The 17229-nt window shown below is 35.3% G+C and overlaps 1 protein-coding gene across 8 annotated transcripts in view; it reads left to right on the plus strand.

Moving 5' to 3' along the window:
- ZNF236 (zinc finger protein 236) overlaps nucleotides 1–17229 on the plus strand; it is a 77545-nt gene that overhangs the window by 29384 nt on the left and 30932 nt on the right. For 7 of the 8 annotated variants that reach the window (XM_065831323.2, XM_071804314.1, XM_065831324.2 and 4 more), the window contains exons 9-16: nucleotides 827–1030; nucleotides 2796–3024; nucleotides 4597–4869; nucleotides 6507–6710; nucleotides 9160–9304; nucleotides 12147–12407; nucleotides 12631–12881; nucleotides 13592–13699. In XM_065831323.2, the coding sequence (XP_065687395.1) occupies nucleotides 827–1030; nucleotides 2796–3024; nucleotides 4597–4869; nucleotides 6507–6710; nucleotides 9160–9304; nucleotides 12147–12407; nucleotides 12631–12881; nucleotides 13592–13699 (1675 nt within the window). The remainder of the gene's footprint in view (nucleotides 1–826; nucleotides 1031–2795; nucleotides 3025–4596; nucleotides 4870–6506; nucleotides 6711–9159; nucleotides 9305–12146; nucleotides 12408–12630; nucleotides 12882–13591; nucleotides 13700–17229) is intronic. The other variant, XM_071804310.1, reaches the window with a different exon arrangement.

The raw sequence follows: 17229 nt of genomic DNA on the forward strand, positions 1-17229 counted from the left end.
TGAAAGCGGTTGTTTCAGTAATGGTGTACTTATGGAGTCTTTCTTGTAAGAAAGAGAAATTTATAAATGAAAGAGAACAGGAGGAGGTTTTATTTCTGATTCTAGAAAGAAATGCTAAGGCTTTTAATCACTTTGTTTTCTTCATATTTTTTACTAGGGTAGCATAAGATATAACTATCAAATCAAATATTAAGAAATTTGATTTTTAGACTTCTAAATTTTTTAGTATTTTGACACATCTACATGTTCATTTAAATTTTTTAGAGTATAAGAGATTCTTGTGAAATAAAGAGGTTTAGAAGATTGAGAGTTGAAGGGAAAAAAGTTAGTAGTTTTATTGTTCTGAAAGGTTTTGATATAACACCACAAATAATTTCATTTTTAAAATATGAACTAATAGAAGGTTATTTTTCCAAAGGACTTGTTTTAGTTAAGTGGGAACTTTAAAAGACAACCCTGTCAGTGACATTTATTTGTTTTAGAATTACTTGTCATGTGGAATTCACTACTCTACATGTGGAATTCAGTAATGGATCCCTGTGTTTTGTAAACTGGTTGGAAGTTTCATCAGCTAGGATAAACTTAATTCAAACTATAAATTTAGAGTTATGTAGCTTGGGAAGAACTGCAGAAAAGGGATGTACAGAAGCAATTCCTCAGCGGAGTGAGCAGACCTTTAATGATAGCCCTGTGTAATTCTCATGCATCACACAAGTGGACATCCTTGTAGTGGGCAGTCAACAGACATTTCGGATAAGGCAGCCAAACAGATCAGTTCATATATGCTTTTCATCTTCCTATACGAATATACTGCTGTTTATTTCAGGCCACACATTTTCGGTCTCCGCTTCTTCAACAGACAGAAAACCAGGTGTCTTCAGCTACTGCTCATCAGGGTCAGCAGGCTGTAACTGATGTCATCCAGCAGCTCCTTGAGTTATCAGAACCAGGTCCTGTAGAAAATAACCAGCCGCAACAACCTGTTCAACAACTCAACATTGCAGTGGGACTCAATAGAGATATTTTACAGGTAAGAGCTATGTCTAAGAACAGATTTACATATCAGTGTTTCCTTTCTTGTGTTTAGTGAAATTTGTTCTCAGTGTTTACAATGATAGCATTGCTTCTGCATTTCTAAATGATTTATCAATGAAGAAAGAATTGTAAAGATCTACTGAATGAATATGGAATGCACCAATATATCTTCCATCAGCATGGAAGCCCCTGGACAAACTCAAACATAAAAAGGAAGCCTATGGATGGTGGAAGCAAGGTCAGGTAGCCTGGTAGGAATACAGGCAATTTGTCTGAACAGCCCAGGATCAGGTTAGGAAAGCTAAAGTCCTGGTAGAATTAAATCTGGCCAGGGATGTCAAGAGCAACAAGAAAAGATTCTATAGGTATGTCAGTGATAGAAGCAAGACTAGAAAAAAATGTGAGCCCTTTGTCTAATTTTACAAAAGCAAGGTTATAAATATTGGTTACGTGACCTGTAAGAAAACTTTAAGTGCACACATCTGTATATGCATGTTTTATTGATCCCTTTGTTTGTTTGTTTTCCTGTTGCCTAGAAGCAGCTTGTGGAACATGCTGAAGTTATGTGGTGGTTAAAACATGATGACACTTAAGAGAAAAAAAGTTTTTATCTGGTTAAAAAATGAGAATGTATATGGAGCCTTTATCTTGTTCTAATTAAGAAGGGCTATTGGAGTATTTCCTGTTGGTGCAAAGAAAATTCCTCCCCATGTCAGATCAATGTTTTGTCCAAACCATTATTCTGTCCTTGATAATGGCAGCAGGAGATGCTGTGTAACAGAAGAGAAGCAAGCAGTAATTCTACTGTCTGTGCTTGTTCCGCAACCTCGACTGTGTAATGGAACAGAGCAGAGAATATTCTTCTCTAGTATTGGTGGTATCCTGCTAAGCTTTAAGCTATTTTTCTGTCTCTAGTACTTTAATACAATTTAAATTTCTTTCTGGAAGACCTGAATGTTACATGTAGGTATGTGCTGTTACCTGTGCTGAGTTCTGTAGTGCTTGGAATGTGATGTGTAGTTGCACCAAATCATAACACAAAATACAACTATTATTGTGATAGCTAATAAAAAAAAAATCTCTGAGGTTGGTTCTTTAAGTTATTGTATGAGCATCACTAGCCATATTGTTGTACAAAATAAAACATAGCTTTCTTCCAAGCAATCAAATATCCACACACTCCTACTTAAATATATGTTTGAGGTCTTCGATCCAGAGCCTTTTCAGACACAATAGTGTCCACAAAGATTCCGACACTACAGTTCCTTCCAGATGTACATAAATACGAGTGCATAGCTCTTGCCTCAGACTGGTGGTTATCAGTGGTTTGTTAAGAGAGGCTTTTGAGTTTTTCCAAGCCTTTCTTTGGTTTAGCATTCTTACTTTTTCTTTATACCATCTACAGCTTCTTTGTAAATTGATGAGCTTCAAATTTGACCTTTTATGGGGAACTATTCTCTTGTGTAGTAAGCATGAGAGATAGCTATACGTTCCTGGCAAATGCTTGATTCTGTAGAAACAATTGGCACTTTTCTGAAAGGCAGTTGTTGGCACATGTATTAGTGCAGGAAATCCAACTTAAAATCTCACAGACAATCAAGTCAGTGTTGTGTAAGAGTGTTTTTGCAAATTTGGAATCCAGCTGAAATTCTGGGAGGATGACACATTCCTTTAATTATATTTGTATTATATCTTCTAAGAAAAGTTTGGGCAACTGTGGAATGTTTCTTTCTTAACCTAGTTTTTTTGTTCTCTTTTAGCAAGCTTTAGAGAACAGTGGGTTATCTTCAATTCCTGTCCCTGCACATCCTACCGAGTGCAGCCAGGCCAAGACTCTTGGGGCCCAGGATCAGAACCCAGATGTCCAGACTCTCTCAAATCATCAGGCTGACTCTAATCATGCAGAACAAGATAAGGAGCAAGAGAGTACAGATAAACTGGAGAAAAAAGAAAAAAAGGTTATTAAGAAAAAATCGCCATTTTTACCTGGTAATGTTGCCACTGCTCGCTACTTTTTGTGCTATAAGAACTATAGTATTTGTGAGTGTGATGGATTTGTAAAGGACTTTGCCAAAACACACTGTGGATCAGTTACAGACTTCATTTACTCTTCTCTAAAGCACAGTATTTGCATAAATTATGATCAATAACATTTATAACTTTCATTATACTGAGAAGAAACATATTGGAATGGCATTAAGTGAAGTTACAGTGTTAAATTGTCTGGATTTAGATCAGTGGAGTTTTTGGAAGAGGATAAAAAAGAAAGAATATGAATCTCTTTCCCAACTTCGCTGATCTAGGCCATGTAAGGAAGGATGAAGGTTCACGTCACCTGTGTTTGGAATGACACTACTATCATGATATTGTCACCATAAATACATGATGTTATTCCACATCCCTACTGTACTGTGTGTATGGATTTTTTCTCTGTGTGCCTAAATACAACTTTAGTGTTAAAGTTGCTCAAGCTTTAATGTTGCTAGTTTGTAGATACATTGATGTTGCTCATTTCCTTGCCAGGAATGCAGAAAGTGATCCAAAATCAAAAACTCATCCAGCCATAACAGTGCTGAAAATCAACATCAGCTTTTTCCTTGGGTAGTAATAACTCTTTTGTTCCTTGTGAGTAACAGTAACAGCTTTCTAACTCTGACTACAAATAAAAATAAAAGGTCACTGCTCTACAGTTGAACACAACTGCCTTTCTTTCTTGATAAAATAATATAATGTTGGTGTTTTGGTGCGGTTTGCAGAAAAAAAACCCAACACTTTGTCAACTGATTTAGATGAGTGAATATCTGCTATTAAATAACATGTAAGTAAAAAACCCTGATAGGCTTTAGAAATTTCTTTCGTCAATTTTTGCTGAGAAAAGATATGCGGTGACTTTAGGATGGAGTTTAGGGTTTTTGGATCATAAAGCAGCTTTTGTGAAAAAGTAGCCTTAGATTGTAAATATTTCAGAAGGACTTTTTTTTAGACATTTTTTGCTCCTTTAAATATTTATAAATTACAATCCAAGTCTGAATTTGGAGAAAAGAGGGCCATACAAAGTATCTCTTCCAGTGAGTTAGAGAAGTGTTTTGTACTTAAAATAATTTAGTGTGGTTATAGTTGAGGAGTTCACTGTCAGAAAATTTTGTTAGATGTGGTATAAATACCAGTTAATTGGTACATTGTATTGCATTACACCTACATTTTGTGTTTCTAAGTGGCATACAAACTGCATTGTTTCTTTCTATTCTGCGAAGTCAAACATTTCTTAGCTTTTGTCTATTTTTTTTTTTTAACCTTCTTTTTCAATAGCATAAAAATGTTTGAATTTCAACTGAATTATCTTAGAGGTTTTTTTTGTCATTCCAACCTATCACTATTTTTGTGAAGTAGAACACATCTGGTAGAGAAGTTAATTGTCTACAAAGTGCATTTTAGTGGTATCTATTTGGCAAAATGTTTTTGTTTTGACTGCTTTGTATAATGGTGCCAGTGTAGTGGAATTTCTGAAGAACTTTTAAAATGTTTCCAATACATTCATTTTGATGTTGTCCCTTATTTTAGGTTCTATACGTGAAGAAAATGGAATAAGGTGGCATGTTTGTCCATATTGCTCTAAAGAGTTTAAAAAACCAAGTGATCTAGTGCGTCACATTCGCATTCATACCCATGAGAAGCCGTTCAAGTGTCCTCAGTGTTTCCGCGCCTTCGCCGTTAAGAGTACTCTCACAGCACACATAAAAACACATACTGGCATTAAAGCTTTCAAGTGCCAATTTTGTATGAAATGCTTTTCCACCTCAGGGAGTTTAAAAGTTCATATTCGTCTGCATACAGGTAAGGCCTCAAAATCGCTTTCCTGTTTTCTGTTGTGTGGGTGAGACATTGAATGAAAAAAAAAGAAATGAAGTGCTTAAACTGTAGAGATGTCTACCATGACATTGATATCTCTCAGAAAATGAACTGATTTTAGTGTCTTATAAAATGAACTTAATTTTTTGTCATAACTTTGTTGTGTTTCATGGCTTTGAAACTTTGGGCTCTTAAAAAAGCCTTGGACGCTTTCTGATGATGGGTCAGCTGTTGCTTCCTTTTAATATCACTGTTGTGAGCATATTTAGTTGTGCTTTCTAAAGAGTCATATTCTTAAAATTTGATTTCTGATTTTACTTATCCCTGGTCATCTTTCATGTTTATTCTGCATCCTTCCTTCCCTTTCCTTCCCCCCACTCTTTGATAATTTCACTATATCACTCAGGACTGTTCAGTTACTTCCCATTTTATCTTCAACAATAACATATTGATTGGTGTTTTCGCCAATTTATCTGTTTCCACCATCTTATGCTGCATACCTTAAAACTCCTGTTTATGTCGTTCTTGTTTACATAATATATGATGTCTTCAGTGCCTGTTTTTCTGTGGCTCAACTTCTATCCTCCACATAAAGAAAAACGTGTGATTGTCTTCTACTTTTCTTGTTTTGTTCTTGCAGGTAAATAAGCTCTCAGCAAGATAAGCTCATCGATGAGCCGTTCTTTCTTTACGCTCCTGTTTATATATTTGCATTCTGCAAAAGTAGTATTTATTGGCTATGTGCATTTGTAGTTCAATATGTTTTACAGTCAGATGGCTTTAATCCATGTGATATCAATGTTGGATTCATCTGCAGAAAGTTGTTCACTTTGTTTTTTGTAAACTTGGGAACCAGTATTTTTTTCTGTTACTTTAAAGTCAACCTTACTTTATTTGAGAAGTCAAACACATTCAAAGTGGCGTAAGCACATGGTGGCTTGAAAAATAGTCCAGTGTTTGTGGAACCCCAGCATGTATTTAGCCATCGTTCAGCACACTTGTTTTTCCTGTCAGAAATGTTTGGTTCTTCCTCTGTCTAGCAGGTCAGGCTTACTGGGTCAGGTTAGAGGTCTCTGTAACTTACAAGTTCTCCATATCCTTTCCAAGGAGAGATTTCTACCGGATTTTGCATTCCAGAAGTTTTTCTTTAATAATTCCTGTTAGCATGCTTTTTTGACTGCTGTCAAAGAGTGCTGACATTTTCAGAGACCTATCTAGAATTTCTTTCGACTTTGTCACATTACTGTTCCTCTGTTCTGTCCTTTTGTGTGTAATTTCTCTGTGTTTGCTGATTCTTTTTTTCTCACAGTATTTGTTTATTTTGGAAGAAGATTTGACCTGCTATCTGTAATTGCTAGAATAGCTTCTGGAACCCTTTCAAAATTGCTGTCACTTTTGCATCATGCAGTTTCTTGGCAATAAGGTTGCTTAAAGTGATGTGTTAAAACCAGTTAGTAGTTCACTAATCTCATATTTACTTTTGATTGTATTTTATGGATCTGTTTTGAAAACCTATTTAAGAATAAACAAAAAGGAAAACACAGAAGAGAATCTCTGTTTCAAAGCTACGTTTCTAGGGTGGTGAAAATAAAATCACAAACTAATTTTTTTTTTTTTTTCAGGTGTTAGGCCTTTTGCTTGTCCTCACTGTGACAAAAAGTTTAGAACATCAGGCCACCGGAAAACTCATATTGCTTCGCATTTTAAACATACTGAACTAAGAAAGCTGCGACATCAGCGTAAACCTGCAAAAGTTCGAGTAGGAAAGACAAGTGTTCCAGTACCAGACATTCCTTTGCAAGAGCCCATACTCATAACTGATCTAGGTAAAGAGCAAGTAAATCTGTCCTCTCTTGCAATTTGGGTTTCAGTGGAAAATACCAGTTTAATCGAGCAAACACATTCAGAGCTTGCTCAGAAAGATGTGCTTTGAAATAAGTCATCAGAAATAATCAGGCTTCAGAAAAGTGTTGTGTTCTATAGTTTGCTTGCACTAGAATTAATAGGAAGAGTATTTTTTATTTACAGAGAACTGTGTAATCCTTATAGAAAAATGTGTGTGCATTTTGACATTAAGAGAGGAGTTTAATTTAAGTATTGTTAGGCTGTTGATATAGAAAAGATGCCAGACAGTTCATGACCTAGATTCTTAAGATGAAAAGGTTTATTCAAATTACATGTATTAATGAGTTGGTGTGTTCTATGATTTCAGTGTATTTATTGTAATTGTGACTTCAGCTGAATTAGTGGTAATCATTAGTGGTAGTATTTCATAAAAGGGCAAAATAATTCTGGAATGTGCTATAGAGAATTCATACAGTTATTTTAATTATGTTGTAGAATAATTGTTACAACATTATGTAAAACCACTTTTTGGAAGAAGTTGTACAACTCAATCAAGGCAATATATATTGCTGTCCAGTAGAGATCAACATAGTGAGCAAGGCATTTACTCTTCATTGTTGTTTGACTCGCCAGTCTGCCAACCCCTGCCTTGTCTGTTGTGTAGTCATCCTTATATAGTAGAGTATTATATTGGTAATAACTTTAAACTAAAATCACTCTTGAAAAAAGCTTTTGTGTTCACTGCTTCCAAGAATTACTGTATGCAAGTGCAGCAGTTATTTTGGTATCACCTGTAACAGCAGTGTAACTTCTTCTACATTTAAACAGTCCTAAAAGTACACTCGGCCCTTGGAAGGCAACCTTAAGACTGATGTGGCCGCCGGTGAAAACGAGTTTGACGGCCCTAACCTATAAGAAACTTAAATTTTCAGAGTAGCAACAAAATTAGCTGACAACTTGAGATATTCAAATCACGCAATATTTCTTTTTTCAGTGAACAGTGGAAATGGGTGCAGTCCTATTTCTTGATTTTAAAGAAAAAAGCACTTTTAAAGAAAAAAAACAATTAAGATCTGTGCAGTAAACTTCTGGGTTTTGGGGAGAAAAAAAAAAGTAGTAGTAGCAAAAAAGAAATGCTCTAAAAGCTGTTTCCTATAGGTACTGGTAACATCTGAACTCTGCTAGTTCCACTATTTGTCTAGATGGTGTCATGCTTTTTCAATGCACTGATAATATTTATATATCTTAATTCTTTTAGAGGTGTCAAGAAACTGGTATTGTTGCTCTGTACTACTCTTTGGTGTGCACCTTTGATGGAAAAAAGATGTTGATACAAATTTTGCATTTTTTAAAAAGCCTAAATTATTCTTTTCAATTACATTTGGAAGTCAGCAGAAACCCTTTGGGCTTTCCTTTCTGACTATGAAGCAGAGCATGCTAGATGAAGCAGTCTACAGAAAGAAAAGACAGTCTAAAAGGCTTTTGTGGTGAATATTCAGGACCATAAAGGGATCTTTTGCATGTTTGTTGAAACTTTGCATCATTCCCTCAGCCTTGTGTATCCGTATTGTGATGAGTACTTCTGCGTTCATAGATGTGTGAATGATGATGAGTAGTTTCTTTACTTGAAAAATCTGCCACTGTTCCAATTCTGTCACAGTGTTTGGGATGATGGCTTTCTGTTGGCTGCTTCTGAGACAAAACTCTTGCATTAGCAGTTGGTCATTTAATAGCAGAAACTTTTAACTGATTTTCCAAAACTACACTTGACTGACTTCGGGGAACACTGTATAAAGAGCATTTGTTTAAATAAGTTGAGTCTTCATTATTTTTTTTTTCACCAATAAATTTTTGGAGGTGCCCAGAGAATTAGCAAGACTGAATGATTTGCCAAAGTAGAGGAGATACAAATATATCAATTTTTAATGGACTTTTTTTATTCTCTGAAGACAGGTATATATATATATATATCATGGTGTTCTGTACTTTTCACAAAATGCCTATTAAGTATTTGTCAAGTCATAATGTGTATTTGGGGCACACTGATTAAATGTTATGTAGTGAAGGTGGAGGTTGGAAGAGCAAAATATCGTTTGATGAGTAGTGAATTCATAGCTGTCAGCTTTCTTTAAAAGTTAATGCTTATTTTGGACATATGTGTGACTTAATGTTGTGAGATGGACCTATGGATGAAGGAAGAACTATCACTAAAATAGATAGCATCTGTGATGTAATATGTATAATGCTAAATAGATGCATGCATAATTTTAAATAAGTGCTGAAAACATGCTCATTTTCTTTCTGAACTTTAATACTAAAGTTTTAGTCTCGTTTGGTTGGTTGGTTTGTTTTTTAAAATAGTATCTCTTCAGCTTACTGCCACTTTGCAATAACCTTACAAATTAATTTTTCCTTTTTGTTTGTGTGCAGGTCTTATCCAGCCAATCCCAAGGAACAGCCAGTTCTTCCAAAATTATTTTAACAACAATTTTGTGAATGATGCAGACAGACCATACAAATGTTTTTATTGCCATCGGGCTTATAAAAAATCTTGTCATCTTAAACAACACATCAGGTAAAATAAATAGAAAGAAGAAAGGAAATGTATGTAGTAACAAATTTATGGAAAAGCATGAATTTTATATAATGTTCGCTGAAAAGACTTCTTTTTTGAGTGTCTAAGTACTCAACCAGTGATAATTGAGTTTTCTGGTAAAGCTGGAGGAGACTTTGAAGTAACTCATACCTATATGCAGTCCTAGCAGTACAAGTGGTTGTGTTTAGTGTGCAGTTTAGCTTATTAGCACTTTTCTTTCCTGAACAATGTGAAGAAAATATCAAGTGTTGGATGTGAATTCTTGTCATAATCTTGTAACTCCAGATCATCTGCGTTGTATGTAACTCCTGTTTTTTGAGAAGGAAATTAGCTTTTTGTTCTGTGTGCTGTTTTCTGTGTACTAAACCTAAAACAATTTAGGCTTATGTTGTAATCAAGTAAATGTTCTTGCTTGAAGCTCAGTTCAAATTCCATATATTGAGTGTTTGTTACAACCACAAGGTCATAAAGTCACAGAAGAATTAAGTTTGGAGGGGAGCCAGTGGAGGTAACTAATCCAACCTTGGTTTCAAAAGAAAAGATAGCTTCAAAGTTATATGGAGTTGCAGTTTTACAAGCGTTGAGCTTTGACATTTAGTCAAGCTATCAAACATTACTCCCTGATTTATAAACTATGAATAACTGGAGCAGAAAATATGAAAAAAATAAAACCACCAACAGTGATCACTAGGATCTAAGGAAATTTTCCAAGCAAGTAGGTGGCAGTCTGCTTGTTTCTGCAGTGTGAGCTCTGTAACACTTCCTCACTCCCTCCAGTTCGAATCATGGTGAGTCCTCATGTTCTCCTTACAAATCAAGTTCTATATTAATGGGTTCTCAAACTGGCTTGAAACAGCTCTTGGTTTCTATAATGCTGTCTTAACGGGAGGGAGTTCCCTTGCAATATCACAGCTTTTCCTTTTGTAATATCCTACCTTTATTTCTCACTGTCCTTTGTAGACACAATCAAGCTGGATTGATTTAAATAAGAATAATTTTAAATTAGTAAGTGTTGGTGGTCTGTATCATTGCCGCCTTCATTGTCCTTCATTTAAATAGTTGATTTTAATTGCGTTTCACACTTGTATCTTTATTTTCATAGAGGAAGTGTGTGAGTGGTTAGTTACCACTAAAATGTTAGTTGCCACTAAAGAGGGCTTTCTCTAGCCTAAATATAGGATAAATTTAGGCAAATTTTACTAAAACATTTATGTAGCTTAGAGTTTTATTTAGGTTCATAAATTTTCATCTTTCATTTCTGTTAGAGAAAAGTAGTTGATTTATCTAGTTTATTTTTCTTTTTCACAGTTTTGTCAGGATCCTTTGAATGGAAATTAAAAGTGCTTTAATTACAAAGAGTATGAACAGCTTATTAGTTGCACAATAGATTTACATGCACTGAATACTCATAATTTTTTTCTTCTCAGAATACATCTTGTATTTGAAAATTTTCCTCTTCAAATGCCTGTAGTTGGACTCATTCTGCTGTTAGGTATACATGTACTCCAGCTCAGATAAACTATCCTTAAGAGTCCCATTTTTTATTATGTGCATCTTTGTATTCCTTCTCCCATACAGAAAATACAAAGATGTGATGGAGGTATCAATCACTTGCCACTGTGCTTCTTTCTGGTTGATATTTGCAACAGAGTTCTGAGTGAAACTTCTCTTAGTTTGGCTTTCCTAGGGGTTTTGTAGAGGAGTTAGAAACTTTTCTTCCATGTTTGTTCTTCATGAATTGGCATTGTCGTACCTAAATTACTAAACTTAACAGTTGTGTGGTTGGTCTGTCTTCATGGAATGGTGCTGATCATTGCTTAGTAAGCTTTTTTTTCTTTCTGAAACAGTGAGAAATTTGTAGTAGGGGTGTTTTTCAACAGAGCAGTGACTGGATAGTGTGTCAGATCCTCCTAGAGGCACATCAAGGAAGGGCTGGGATCCATAAACTTATATTGGTAGCAAACCAGTAATTTTGGTATCTGTCACACTTCATTATGACATCTGATGTGGTGGTCATGGACTTCTGAGACCACTGTAATCATAAACCATCCCTAACTTTTCTCGATTTTGTTAAATCCTGCTGCCTTTGTCTTCTGTATCCTAGTATTCACATTGCCTTCCTCCTAGCTCTTACTCCTTGGATGCTACAGCCATAACCCTTAAGATCCTCATTGCACTCGGCTCATTTCCCAACCTGTCCTTCAGTCTGTTTTATATCTCGGTATAGTCCTAAAGGGAAACTCCTCTCACACCTCTGGAAGGAAGGGTATAGTGAGTGGGACATGTTGATAGTATAGCTGAGAGAGTTTCCCCACTTGAATATTGTTATTGAATATAGCGTTCTGAAAGGCTAGTTGCCCTGTGCCTTGTTCAGGAGGTATTCAGGATGGACACAGTCCTTTTCCCAAAAGTTTCATTATTAAACATAGTAGTAGTGTATAATACATTGAGAACTGTATATTTTTCTCCAAACTTTTGTGGATGTTACTTCAGATGACTCTAGGAAAATACATGTAAATGATACTACACTAGTCTGAAGAACTAGTATACTAATCTCACATGGAAAAATTCGGCCCACATGTTTTAATTGAGACAAAGTATGATGAAGAGAGGAGATCAGACTATAGAACACAATTAAAACTGTCAGACAGTGTTGCTTCTAGCCCTGCCAGTGATGAGATGCAGGTTGTTTATAATTTATTGAAGCTTTAATTTCTGAATTTTCTTAACTGAGGCCTCTTTTATCCATACAGCAGTTGCCTTTGGTTTATTTTTCTCATTTTGAAATTCAGTCTTTTAACTTCTGCGTTCTTTTTAAAAGGTCACATACTGGTGAAAAGCCATTTAAGTGCTCTCAGTGTGGAAGAGGTTTTGTGTCAGCTGGAGTTCTGAAGGCACATATTAGAACACACACTGGATTGAAAGCTTTTAAGTGTCTTATATGCAACGGGGCCTTCACTACTGGTGGTAGCCTCAGACGACATATGGGGATCCACAATGACCTTCGGCCGTATATGTGTCCGTATTGTCAAAAAACTTTCAAAACGTCACTAAACTGTAAAAAACACATGAAGACTCATAGGTATGTTTAAAATTTTTATGTGAATCCTTCGATGTATTTTAGTACCCCTTCCTTAAAAATACTTGATGCTAATAAGTGAATAAGGATGTTTATGGTTAACAAATACTTAGGTAGCTCTGAAGTTATAGTAAATTATGATATATAATAAAAATTTATTCACATAAGTAGTCAGGATGACTGTCTAACTGAAGCCATAAAAAGACCTTCTTACCTTTCTTTGCAGATATGAACTTGCACAGCAACTTCAGCAGCATCAGCAGTCTGCTACGATAGATGATTCTACAGTAGATCAGCAGAGCATTCATGTTTCTACACAGATGCAAGTGGAGATTGAAAGTGATGAGCTACAGCAGCCAGAAACTGTTGCGACAGATCAACAGGCTATTTTAGAGTTAGACCAGCAGCCAGTAGTAGGCACAGAAGAAACAGCACTAGAACAACAATTGGCTGATCAGCCTTTAGAGCAAGATGAGGGTGAGTATTTGAAATATAAGGTTTATGAGGTAAGTTTGCAAGTTCTCAGATAACTTTTTCTTCACAAGTTTCAATGATTTGGATTTTGAGACAATGCAAGTAAACAACTAGAAAAACACATGAAGTAAAAGCTAAGTACTTAAAGTATGTTGTATAATTTCTTCCATTCGTGTTTAGGTTTACTGTTAAAAATATTTTTTAATTAAGATTAAGGTTTGCACCATGTAGTTGCACCAAATAAAACTACTAAAGAAATATAAAGCAAAATAATACCATGTGCACAAAACTTTACTATGTCACCTCTATTTTTAATAAAAAGCACTACTATATAGCCTACTTAGGAAATAATGCCTGTGTTTTGAGGTCAGAGAATACAAAATATTGCATGTAACTCATTCTGTTAGTAATAGTGGAACAAAGTGTTTTGGCTTTGTTTATTTGCTCTTCTTCTTGGTGTAATGGGTTAGCAAGTGCTACAGAGCAATATAAATAAAGCCTACAACAAGGAATTTTTAAAATAACTAATCAGCTAAATATTTTTATTTATTTTTAATGCAGTAAAAATTCATTTTCAGGTTTTTGGGAAAAACGGAAATATATGGTTAATTGCTTCTTTTTTTTTTCTTTCTTGTTGTTTCTTCCTTTTGGTTTGTTTTGTTTTGTTTTTTTGTTTTTTTATTTTCTTTTTCTCCCTCCTTCACTTTTCCCAGTTTCAGATAGATTTGTGACATCCCAGCATGCTCTACAGGAAAACATCACTCAGTTTGAACAACAAGCTATAACACAGCAGCCATTTGATCAGCAGGGCTTATCGCAAGGTTAGTAATAAGTAAAGGTTTTAGAAGTGGTTTTTATGAATCTGGCTTTAAAGCATAGTTATCATAAAGCATTTAAGAAATAGGCATCCACAGTCAAAGTAACTGCAATGCAGAAAACTTGCAAAAACTTTCTGAAACTACTATTTTGAAACTATACTTCGTAGAATGTTTTGAATACTTAAATAGATTTTGCTTTTATGAGCTGGTATTTCGTCATTACAGTGTGGGGTTTATGGAGTCGTAGAATGTCCTGAGTTGGAAGGGACCCACAAGGATCATGGAATCCAGCTCCTGTCCCTGCATGTGACAACCCCACAGTTCACACCATGTGTCTGAGGGCATTGTCCAGTCTCTTCTTGAACACTGTCAGGCTTGGGGCCGTGACGCCTCCCTGGGGAGCCTGTTCCAGTGCTCCACCACCCTCTTGGTGAAGAACCTTTTCCTAATGTCCAACCTAAACCTCCCCTGGCACATCTTCCTGACATTCCCTTGAATTCTGTCATTGGTCACCAGAGAGAAGAGTCAAGCATTTAATATTCTTTCCTTGATTGTGTTTGAAATTGCTGTGGCAGTAGACTGTTCACACAACTTTCCCACTAAAGATAAGTGTTCATAACTTGAGAGGATCAGAAACATGATCTAAGATTTGACTGAGTAGCTGTTGGGATTCATTATAGAAAAAGACAGTTCAAAATATATTCATGTAAAAATCATACTTGCACCTAACCACAGCAGTTTCCTCTTATTTTATAAAGCTACATAAGTAACAAATTAAGAGACACTAAACATTTGAAAGCTTTTTTTTAAATTATTTTACCTCCAAAATACTGAGAAATATGTGTAAGGCTTATGTCGCCTGTAGAGAATGAAGAAATGACTGTGTTCCTTTGCTTTTCACTGCTTGGATCTCTGGGGTTGTTGCTTGATATGAAGTTATTAGTGTTGTTGTGTTTTGTTTTTGGTGGGAGGCAGGGAAGTGGGTTATGTTTTCATTTCTTTTGGTTGGGAAAGCATACCTCACTGGCTGACCAGCTGATCTCTTCCTCCGTGTTTCTCACTCCAGCAAATAACTTTGTATTTATATAACTGGTAACCAGTAATTGCTATTCCATCTGATTAAACTTCTCTGTTCTTAATTTCATTTCCCATTTAATTGTGTAGCACCTTTTGTAAAAACATGATTGTACAAAGTTGCATGACACTGTGAAGAAATAGTATATTTTGTTGCGAATTTTAATTCTCTAGGTTGTGCTGCTTAGTATGTAACTGAGAGTATGTAACTGAGAACAAAAATTAAAACCTCTGCGTTTATTAACCAAGACTGAACCAGGTCCTATTAAAACCCAATGGATTATTTTTCATTAGTTACCTTTTACAGTTTTTAAAATGAATGAAAAGAGACTAGAGAAAAAAAGCATGTTACTCTCAAGATTGGTGGTGTTTTTTATTTGAATTTTTACGGCTCCTTTGAATTTGAAAATCCAGTATGTAAACCTTGTTTTGTTTTTTTACTTAGACTTCAGTTTCTATGTATGTGTATCATCTCCATTAAATAAATATTGAATGCCGAGTGATTTCTTGAGGAGGGAGGAGACTCTTCTAGATGTCACAAAACAAATCTTTCATCATCAGAAATCTAGGCTGATCATCGATACATTATAAAATTGGTATAGAGATTCAGAACATTTGTGGTGTGGGTTTTTTTTTTTTTAAGTCTCATTTGTATAAGATGTCTCCTATTCTACTTGGAATCTCATCCACAGATTCCCTACTCTTTGAAGTTTCCTTGAAGATCCTGGAGCCCTTCAAAATTTTTGAATTTCAGGTAGGTAAGCATTTGCGCGGATGCATGCGTTAAATTGGTCGACCCTCTCCCTATGTCTGCATCTGTGCTTCATGCTCCTAATTTCTTTTTCCTGTCAGCTAGGCAGAACATTGAGACTTAAAACACGGTCATTTTTATCCTTGATATTTATAGGCTATATTCTTGTTAAAATATTTTGGGTCAGTGTTTATTAATTAAACAATGTAGGAGTTTTTAAAAAAATCTTCAGTAGGTCATGGGATTTTTTTCCTTTTCATTTTTTTAAGAAGAAAGAAAAAATCTTTGCATTCCAGACAGATGAGGCTGATCTCTAGGTCTGCAAAGACCTGTCAGAACTTTTATTCTTTCAGGTTTGTAATACTTTTACAGAATTTCTAATTTTTTCAGATCGATCTTCTTGATATGTTCAGACTTGTAAAGAAGTGCAGATCTTAGGAGGCTCCTGCTGTATCATAATTTAATATTCATTTGGGCTAGATTTGAAGACTGAGAAAAAGGACTTCTTTGCAGTTTATATATTCAGGCATCTTCAATTGAAGGCTTTTTAGTGAGGTCAGAACAGTCAAGTGGACATTTTATCAGAAAATGTCTTTGGATTTTTTCATATCGTCTGTCACCAAATGTGCTTTAATATAGATTATATCACTTTTTCTTCCTTTAAAGTCTCCCTGGTTGAATGTTAATAATTCGGTTAGTGGTGATACGATAGTGATCTTGAAAAACTACAAGGCCAAATACTGTTATTCGGTAACCCATATGACCCCTTGCCACCAGACTGCTGTTTTGCTTTCCTAAGAAGCTGATCTGTCATCTTGGGACTTAAAATTCTGACTCTTTCAGTAACTATTCACATGTTGATTCCAGTCAATACTGGTTCCAAAAGCTGCCAAGGAAGCAAACCTGCAGAACATTTAATTGCCAGTCACTGACCCACACTGAGATGCACATGTGCATGTAGATATGTTCATAATGTTAGAATTCAAATGACCTGTCAGTAAACGCATCAAGTTTTGTCTAAGCTAAAATACTGTATTTGCTATGAATTATCATACTGTTGTTTTCTGATTCTCAGATGCAAGACATATCTTTCCACTAGTAAAATTATTTCCAGAGTATTCTGTTCTGTCAGTGTATTTTATTACTATAGAAGAGACTAGATTGGGTGACGTGTTAAAGCCAAGAAGAACAAGCAATGCAAACTTGTACTGAAATAACAAAAAATCCAGTTCCAAGTTTAGAGGACTTGGTAATAAGAGATTCCCCTTATTGTACAGAGCTCAAGATGCTCACTGTTCTTTGCAGATCAAGCAGAAGCTTCTGGGAAACAAGATATAATGATGCAAACAAGACCTGAAGGTTCTGAAATTTATTTTTGTCTATTTCCCAGACTGAATGTCTGGGGTTCATTTATTTGTTTATTTATTTTAAATGCTGCTCTGTAGGAAGAGTGGTGGCAACAAATGCCTTTAGGGTGCTCAAAACTGTCTTCTTAAAATTTTGAGTGGAAAATGACCCTCATACTAGGTGTTACGGAAAATGGGGGTGCATCATGCATATTTTTGTTACAACATTGGTTTATATTTATTCCAGAACTATTTTCAGAAGTAGTATTTATTCAGTTTCTCCCAAAATACCTCTAAATTCAGAGCTTTTCTTCCAGAGCATTTTTTTTGTGATCCTGGGAATTTTTTCAGCATGTCAATAA

This window comes from Patagioenas fasciata, chromosome 2, assembly GCF_037038585.1.
Source record: "Patagioenas fasciata isolate bPatFas1 chromosome 2, bPatFas1.hap1, whole genome shotgun sequence".
NCBI lineage: Eukaryota > Metazoa > Chordata > Aves > Columbiformes > Columbidae > Patagioenas > Patagioenas fasciata.